At 52.4% G+C, this 8,082-nt stretch overlaps 1 protein-coding gene across 2 annotated transcripts; it reads left to right on the top strand.

The window, feature by feature from the left end:
• GLA (galactosidase alpha) lies at positions 1–6,215 on the top strand. 2 transcript variants are annotated; one of them, XR_015222503.1, is made up of 8 exons: positions 1–167; positions 528–702; positions 926–1,103; positions 2,755–2,846; positions 3,749–3,910; positions 4,512–4,709; positions 4,930–5,766; positions 5,866–6,215. XR_015222503.1 is itself a non-coding variant. In XM_086619503.1 (7 exons), exons 1-7 carry the CDS (start codon positions 1–3, stop codon positions 5,191–5,193), a joined length of 1,236 nt encoding a protein of 411 aa, XP_086475629.1. In that variant the 3' UTR covers positions 5,194–6,215. The 2 variants fall into 2 exon arrangements, 1 of the variants encoding a protein (XP_086475629.1); XM_086619503.1 differs by having other exon boundaries at positions 4,930–6,215.
• The last annotated feature ends 1,867 nt before the right edge of the window (positions 6,216–8,082 follow it).

Here is an 8,082-nt window from a genome sequence, read left to right as displayed (position 1 = left end):
ATGGCGGCGGAGCGGCGGTGGCTGAGCTGCACCCTGGCGGCCGCGGCGCTGGCGGCGGCGCTGGCGCTGGACAACGGGCTGGCCCGGACGCCGCCGATGGGCTGGCTGCACTGGGAGCGCTTCCTCTGCGCAACCGACTGCGCCGCCGACCCGCGCCGCTGCGTCAGGTACCGGCGGCGGCAGTGGGGGTGCGCCGCAGCCCGGCCGCGGGACTGTGGTGGGGGTACCAGCGCCAGGGGAGCCCGGGTACCGGCGGTGGGGGTGTCGGGGCCGGGGACAGCCGGTCCGGGGCGATGCTCTGCGGCCCTGTGGCCTGGCACCCGGTGTGCCTTCCCCGTGCCGGGGCGGAGAGCCGGGCTCGCCCCCGTGCTGGGGCTGGGGCCTTCCCCGAGCTCTGCTGCCTTTTGCGTGCTTACGGCCGGCCCGGCCCCGTGGCGGAAGGGTGGCACCGTTCCTGTGCCGGTTCTAGAAATCGGCTGCCACACTCTCCGCTTTCTTCCCCGGCCGTGCTGCCTCCCCGTGCCCAGCGAGCAGCTCTTCATGGAGATGGCTGACGTGATGGCCGCCGAGGGCTGGAGGGACACGGGCTATGAGTTCGTCTGCATTGACGACTGCTGGATGGCCGCGACTCGAGATGAACACGGCAGGCTCCAGGCTGACCCACAGCGGTTTCCCAGCGGGATCCGCAAGCTGGCCGACTACGTGAGTGCCATCTGCTGCAGCGCAGGGCAGCGACAGCAGCCGGAGGCCTGACCTGCCGCTGTGCTGGGAGGAGAGGGAAGGTCGGGTGGAGAGCGGCAGTGTAGCTGCTGAGCGAAGGCCCTGCCTGTCACAATGGAGTTTAGCTTCCCTTGCCAGCCCAGCTCTGTTTCCTCCTGCCTCATGGCTGCCCCAACCCCGGTTCTCTTTCTGCCTGCAACTGCAGGTCCATTCAAGGGGACTGAAGCTGGGAATCTACAGTGATGTTGGGAACAAGACGTGTGCTGGCTTCCCTGGCAGTTACAACCACTACGACCTGGATGCCCAAACTTTTGCCTCCTGGGGTGTGGACCTGCTGAAGTTTGACGGCTGCAACTCTGGCACACTGGAGCTGCTGGCAGAAGGTGGGCATGGGCTCGAGGCAGCACTGCACCACGAGATGAGAGTTGTAGAACACTGGAACAGGTTGCCCAGAGAGGTGGTGGATGCTCCATCCCTGGAGACGTTCAAGGCCAGGTTGGATGAGGCCCTGAGCAACCTGATCTAGTTGGAGATATCCCTGTTCGTTGCAGGGGGGTTGGACTAGATGACCCTTGAAGGTCCCTTCCAGCCCTAACCATTCTATGATTCTATGGGAATATTCTGCAGGCAGCAGCAATTCTAGGCCCAAGGGGGGCTCCAGGGAGTTGCTTTTCCCTGAGCATACTCATTTAAGGGATTTAGTTACTAAAGCAGGTATGAGACTCTGTTCCCAAGCCCAAGGTAGTGAATGTTGCTGGTGCAGGTGTTTTTTACCTGTTCATCCTCCTGGAGCTTTCACAGCTGTGCACAGCTTAAAAAAGCAGCTTTCTCACACCAGAAACCACATCGTGCCAAGCACAGGAACATTGACTGTGTACTCTGAGGGCTCTTTGCAGACTGCTGCCTCAGCTCTTAATGCAGTTCTGCAGGGCGTTTACTGGAAAGCTCAAAGTGTTTCACACTTAATCCCTTTGGAGAGGCCATGTTGATGTGGATCAGCTTGAAGTTAGAACAGCTTGTGTCAGCTGTAAAAAGGGCAGTTATCAGGCCTATTAACAGGAAAAAAAACCAAAAGGGAATTCTTGGCATGAAAATCCTACTGGGGTTTTCATTTTAAAGCATGTCATTGTAAATCCCAGTTCTGAAGTTACTTGCACACAAGCTGGCAAGTCAGCAGCTGAAAGCTCAGTAGCTCACTGTGCCGAGGGGGTTTGGCTACAGACTCTCTGCAAGCACAAGCAAATCCCAGTGCCACAGGAGCAGATTTCTGTGAAGAATGATGCAACTCAGAAGGCGATTTTCTCTTGACTGGGCTCTCGCTGCTGGCACAGTCACACTACGGTGTTTGGCAGCAGGAATCCTGCACGCGGTCCTGGCTCTGCCTGGCAGGGAGAACCTGCCCAAGTGACAATCCCATCGAAGCCAGTTGGTTGGGCATGTGCCAGCTGCTGCAGCCAGAAGCACAGTTCAGCACTGTGACAGCTGAGCTGAAACCTCTTGTTGGATCATATGTGTAATCCAGATACAATCCAGTCGTATTAAAACAGTTCCAGGAGAGAGCGCAAACTTTTCTTTCCCTCTTTGCTGATTAAAAGAGACTTAACAGGGCTGTCTGGGGACAAGGACAGGAAAAAAATAGTGCTTTTGAATTCCTGCCCAGCCCATATGGCACAAACGCCTCATAAGAAACATATTCCTGCAACATTACCCAGCAAAGCTGTACCCAGCAGCTTGATAGGTACAAACTTGTATTTCCCAGGTAATGTTGCAGGAAGAAATGCCACACAGCAAAACCGCAGCCTCTTCCTATCGCTGTATGCACAAAGAGATCAGCAGTCTTGCAGCAGTAGGCCTGCCCATGACCTGTATCAACGCTGTGAAGAAGCTTACCTGTCCCTGTAGTGTTTCAGCTGTGATAATGTGTTCAGCTTTGACTTTGCAAAACTTGAACTGAAACTTGGACCTGGGACATTGGATTACTTCCTCTGTCTGACCAAGGAGATTGCGTAACCTCTGTCTGTCCTCTTTCTTTAGGTTACAGGCACATGTCCCTGGCCCTGAACAAGACTGGAAGGAGCATTGTGTACTCCTGTGAGTGGCCCTTCTACTTGAGGCCCGTGCAGCAGGTAAGGAGTGTTTCTCAAGACTTATCCTGGGGCTGAAAGCAGGAAGAACGAAAGAGCATTAAGACTGCAGAACAGCATCCTGAGAATGCTGCTCTCTGGGCTGACAGAGAACAAGTCTGTAAAGTGGAGGAAAACCACTTTTTCCTCTAGAGCCCTGAAGTATACTTGAGGCAAGTCATTACTCTGCTGAAAAGAATCCTGTAGGATCCAGCTGGAGCATGCCAAAGAACATTGCAGCATCCCTCTGCTTTCTGTCTCCAAGGAATCAAGCAACAAAACATTGGCAATGCAGATACACAGCTAGTGGATAGCTTGGTGTTATTCCTTGTGGATGCAGAGTGCTGCAGACTCAGCCTTACAGTCACCTCTAGGGACCAAGAGAGAGACTTTAGGACAGCCTATTTAACAGGAATTCTCCACATTGTTTACTGACAGATTTCTGCCAGCCAGGGTCCATGACTGGCAGGTTGCTCTCCACCCATAGCTGGTTTCCCCTGTGCCACCATGACAGGATGCTGCCATTCCCTCCCACCAGGAGTTAAATGCATTAGTCACCAAAGGCTGTAAACCCAGGAAATGGCAGTAATTACTGAGATGTCACCGTTTAATCTCACTGACCCCGTCACACCTTCAGTAAAATAGCGCTCAAAGGAATTTTCTAACAGAGTTAGGTTGCCACAACTGTTCTCCCAAGAGAAGCAATAGTGTTGTCTGGAGCATGGCAGCCTGGAGTTACTGGGCACAAGGCATCCTATGGAACCAACACGCACTAGATCATCCAGGTAGCTGGTGGTGGAAAGTGTTATCATAGTCTCTCCTAAATTATCCCTGATCCAGTCTAGCCGTGTGTATAGTCTTGTTCTTGTACACCCAGTCTCTTCCACAGTCTTTTGTTTTGGCAGCCCAATTACACAGAGATCAAACAGTACTGCAATCACTGGAGGAACTTTTTTGATGTCTACGATTCCTGGAGCAGCATCAAGAGTATCTTGGACTGGACAGCACTTCACCAGGACAGCATTGTGAAGATAGCTGGGCCAGGGGGCTGGAATGATCCTGACATGGCAAGTAGAGCAACACCCACCTCTTGCAGCACCAGCAAAAAAATCCTTTCCTTGGCTGTAGGCTGAGAAGGATGGTGAGGGACAGAATCAGGGCAGAAGCACTGAGGGGAAGGGCTCTGATGGGGCCCTAGGATCAGGAACTCAATGAGGGTCCCTGGCTGGAAAGGGAAAGAGAGCTACACACAACACTGAGGAAGCACTGTTTCTGAGTACTGCAGTCTCTACAAGCAGTGCCAGTTCAGAACACAGGTGTGGTAGTGGGAGGCAGTCCCAAAGTGCTGATCTCCCACCAGAGGGAAAACCCTTGCACACCAGCATCACAAGGAAGGAATAGCTGCATCCAAAAGCAGATTCTCAAAATGCTGCCTAGCCAGTGAAGGATCCTTCTTTACCTCCACCCATGGTTCATCCTAAATTGCCACACTAGTCATGCCTTGCCTTTCCCAACCAGCTGGTCCTGCTCCAAGTGCTTAGCCTGTCTAACCAGTCCAAAAACAGGGGTCCCACCCTCAGCATCCTGTCATTTACCAGTGCTCAGGTTGGTGGCCCAGTTTCTCCTTGGCTGGCAGCATTACTGAGTGTTTTTGTTTTCTTGTCACAGCTGGTGATTGGAAACTTTGGGCTGAGCTGGGACCAAGCAGTGACTCAGATGGCAATGTGGGCTATTATGGCAGCTCCCCTCTTCATGTCCAATGACCTGCGGCACATTAGTCCTGAGGCCAAGTGGCTGCTCCAGAACAAAGAGGTGATTGCCATCAACCAGGATCCACTGGGCAAGCAGGGATACCAGATCACCAAGGTACAGCAGGACTGGGCTGGGAGTGCGGTGTGGGGTACAGGCAGACAGCCTCCTCAGAAAGGGAACACTGGAGACACGTGGGGGTATAGAGGAACGCTCAGTTTGGGAACAGGAGCCAGTGAGCTCCCTTGTTCTTGAAGCCTGCTCAAACAGACAGGCATGAAGACTATCAGTTCTGCCTCCTCTAACGTAAGCCCTGGGTTTATTTTTTCCTTGGCAGAACAAGAACTTCGAGCTGTGGGAGCGGCCCCTGTCTGGCCGAGCCTATGCTGTGGCAGTGCTGAACCAGCAGGAGATTGGGGGACCCCGGAACTTCACCTTCTCCCTCACCTTCCTTGGCAATGGGCTGGCCTGCAACCCAGCATGCTCTGTCCAGCAGGTCCTGCCAGTCAGCAGGGACTGGGGGGTTTACAGCTGGGTCTCCTCCCTGAGCGTGGAGGTGAACCCAACAGGCACTGTGCTGCTGAAAGCAGTGCCACTATAGGAGGCACAAAGACAATCTTTTCATAAGCCTCAGCCTCCGCCTAAACTTGTCACAAGAAGCCCGTCTCCTTCCTCCAAGTAGGGTGCCTTTGTTCTCCCCTCAGGCATTCACTACTCAAGTGCTCCTATGTGGACTTTGAACCTTCAGCCTAATGCTGACACATACCATCATCCATCACTAAGAGATAATGGAGAAAGGGGTGCTGCTTCTCTTCTGTTTACCCTTTCTCTGGCATCTCACTTAATTTCTTCTCCAAGGAGCTATGGGGCCCCAGCAGGGCAGCAACTCCTGTTGATGCCCACTGCTGCTACCAACCAAAGAAATGCAGAGGATGCCTGCAGCATCTTTGGCTCTCCATGAGCATTTCAGGGACGACAGGGGAAACACACCCAGGCTGCCCTGCTCTTGCTTTGCCAGGCCAGGGCACGCAGCCCAAGAACAAGAAAAGCTGCTCACTGAGGAAACCCAATGCTCTCCTCAGAGCACAGACATCTACTTCTGCCTTCTGACAACTCAGGGACTGGTCTAATCACTGCACTCCTCAGCAACTGCTTTGACAGCTATCTGCTTAGTGTAAGTGTGGTTAAGTATCATGCCTTAGGACTCAGCTTTTGAGGGTTTCTCCTTACCCCAGGAGACTTTGTTTCACCAGTGGCTCTCACTTTCCTTTAGATGACAATGCCCTCTCCATCCTTCATGGGGCACTGGGATCCTCTTCCTTAGGGAGCCGCCTTCCAGAAATACCTGTGTGCTTGCATTCCACTGCTGGCAGTAGCCTTCAGGTTGAAGTCCTTCTGAGACACAAGATGGATACTTAATCACACAACCATCACGTACAAGTATGTTCTCTTCTGACTACTACACAATCAGGATGCCTTGATTTGTTCTTATTTCTGTGATTAAGCACTTTTGATTAAAGCATCCATTAAAAAGGCTAAGCTCTTTCTTAGTCCACTGCACAGCAGTACAGCATGGTATCTGAAATCAAATCCAGTTTTAGAAAACAGGCCAGCTTGTTCCGGTCACTACGTTGTGAAGTTTGTCATGATTACTACCAACAGCGCTCGGTAAGGTGACACAATGCAGCCATTCGGGCCATCTCACAGGCAGAGGCCGAAGCCACCACTGCCAACAGCTTAAGCAGCAGCAGTTTGGAAACGCCCATCACATCGGCCAGTACTGAATGAGCAAAATTATAGATTCTGTCAGTGTTTACCTGGTAAACTCACACTCCCAGTCCCTATGGAGATGTAAAGGGGCGTTTCTCCATCCACCAGGTCTATTTCTGCTACAAGAAAGTGACTTTCCAGAGAGCACTCACACATTGTGGTCCCAGCACCTGCTGGGACTTCCTACTTACAGGCAGGAAGTGCTGCCTCCAGCGGCTGATCCGTCCAAGCTCAGGGTAGGCTGTGCTGTAATGTACCGTTGTCGCTCACCAGCCTCGGCTGCGGCACCAAGGACACTGTTGCATCTTCCACAGCCAGGAGGAAATGGCCTGCCTTTTGTAGGCAGGGTCTGTACCTTGAGTTAATTAGTTATTCAGCTCAGTCCAGCTGGGTAATAATGATTGGATGCCATAATTCCCCCTTTTTGTTTTACAATTTTTTGTTTTCAAAGGTTTTTTCAAGAAGGCTTTAAGGTGAGCAGAGACCCGGTCCATTCATCCAACTCCAGCACGCTTCCCTCCCGTGAATACCACGTCAGGGCTTGCGGCTTTACCTTCTTCACCGAAGGACTCTCGCTCGGGCTCCCGGCTCCAGCTCTTGGCGAGGGAGTCGGGGCTTCTCAGGGTCTCGATGTATCACGTTGGGGTCACCAGTTGTTGCTCACCAGCCTGGGCTGCAGCACCAAGGACACTGTTGCATCTTCCACAGCCAGGAGGAAATGGCCTGCCTTTTGTAGGCAGCGTCTGTACCTTGAGTTAATTAGTTATTCAACTCAGTCCAGCTGGGTAATAATGATTGGATGCTATATACCATGTGCACCACGCTTAAGTCACTGCTCAGAAACTTCAGTGGTGTGCTTGGGCTGTTTCTTTTAAGGAAAACTCTTTAAGAGGTGCCAGCACAGTCAGACATGGGGCAGGCAGCTGAGGTGTGTCGCATTACCACTTTGTGTGACAGCATGCAGCTGAGGGAACCATGGGCATGAAGCTGCTCTCCTCTCTGAGATACCACAAGACAGCCACCATGTGTCACCACTGCCTAATGGTGCAGGTGACACCGAACCAGCTGAGGCCCCTGGTACCAAACCCACTACCTGCTCTGGGGCCTTTGCTCAGGCCTTGCCCCTTAGGGTGGTACCACTGTTTATGAAGGGGGGCTGGAACAGCAGAGGCGGTTTGGGGGAGCTCGGATTACTCCAGTCCCTACTATGTTGAAACCACTGCTGGGAGCAAAGAATCTCACCTGCCTCTCCTCTCAGGCAAGGGCTTAGAGAGAAAAAAAGGCCTTCCCCCCCTCCCCCTCCCCACTACTTCGTCGGCCAACAATTCGAAGTCACCCTAGCATTCCTGAACTTGAACTGCGGCAAAACAGACAAAGTGTTTTACATGAAACAAGCTGCAGCAGTTTAGAGAAGGCCCTTTTGAAGATGATTTTCTACCACAGAAGCTCATAAACAAGCCTGGAGAAAAGCAGCAGCACAACGCTCATGCAGAGAAGCCACTGGTGCCAAAATCCATCACAGCTCTACAGTACGTATTCTAAAACACCTCTTGGTAACACAGTAAGGACATCTCAGCTGTTGTCAGTTTTTTTTTTAAAAGCCTTCAGATTACAAACTGTTAGTTTACTAAGCAGCTTTGCAAGCAACACCTTCCTGTCGAGTTGATGTACTTGCAAGTCACACCCTATCGAGAGAAGACACACAAAAACAAGCAATGGA

The sequence above is a fragment of the Tauraco erythrolophus genome, chromosome 13, assembly GCF_009769465.1.
Source record: "Tauraco erythrolophus isolate bTauEry1 chromosome 13, bTauEry1.pri, whole genome shotgun sequence".
NCBI lineage: Eukaryota > Metazoa > Chordata > Aves > Musophagiformes > Musophagidae > Tauraco > Tauraco erythrolophus.
Note: the sequence above shows the minus strand (reverse complement) of the source record. Positions and strands in the feature narration are given on the sequence as shown.

Excerpts from the sequence above, each read along its gene's own strand:
- GLA (XM_086619503.1), top strand. The coding sequence starts at position 1 with ATGGCGGCGGAGCGGCGGTGGCTGAGCTGCACCCTGGCGGCCGCGGCG. Across the intron at positions 703-925 it reads TCCGCAAGCTGGCCGACTAC|GTCCATTCAAGGGGACTGAA; the intron begins GTGAGTGCCATC and ends CTGCAACTGCAG. Across the intron at positions 2,847-3,748 it reads ACTTGAGGCCCGTGCAGCAG|CCCAATTACACAGAGATCAA; the intron begins GTAAGGAGTGTT and ends TTGTTTTGGCAG.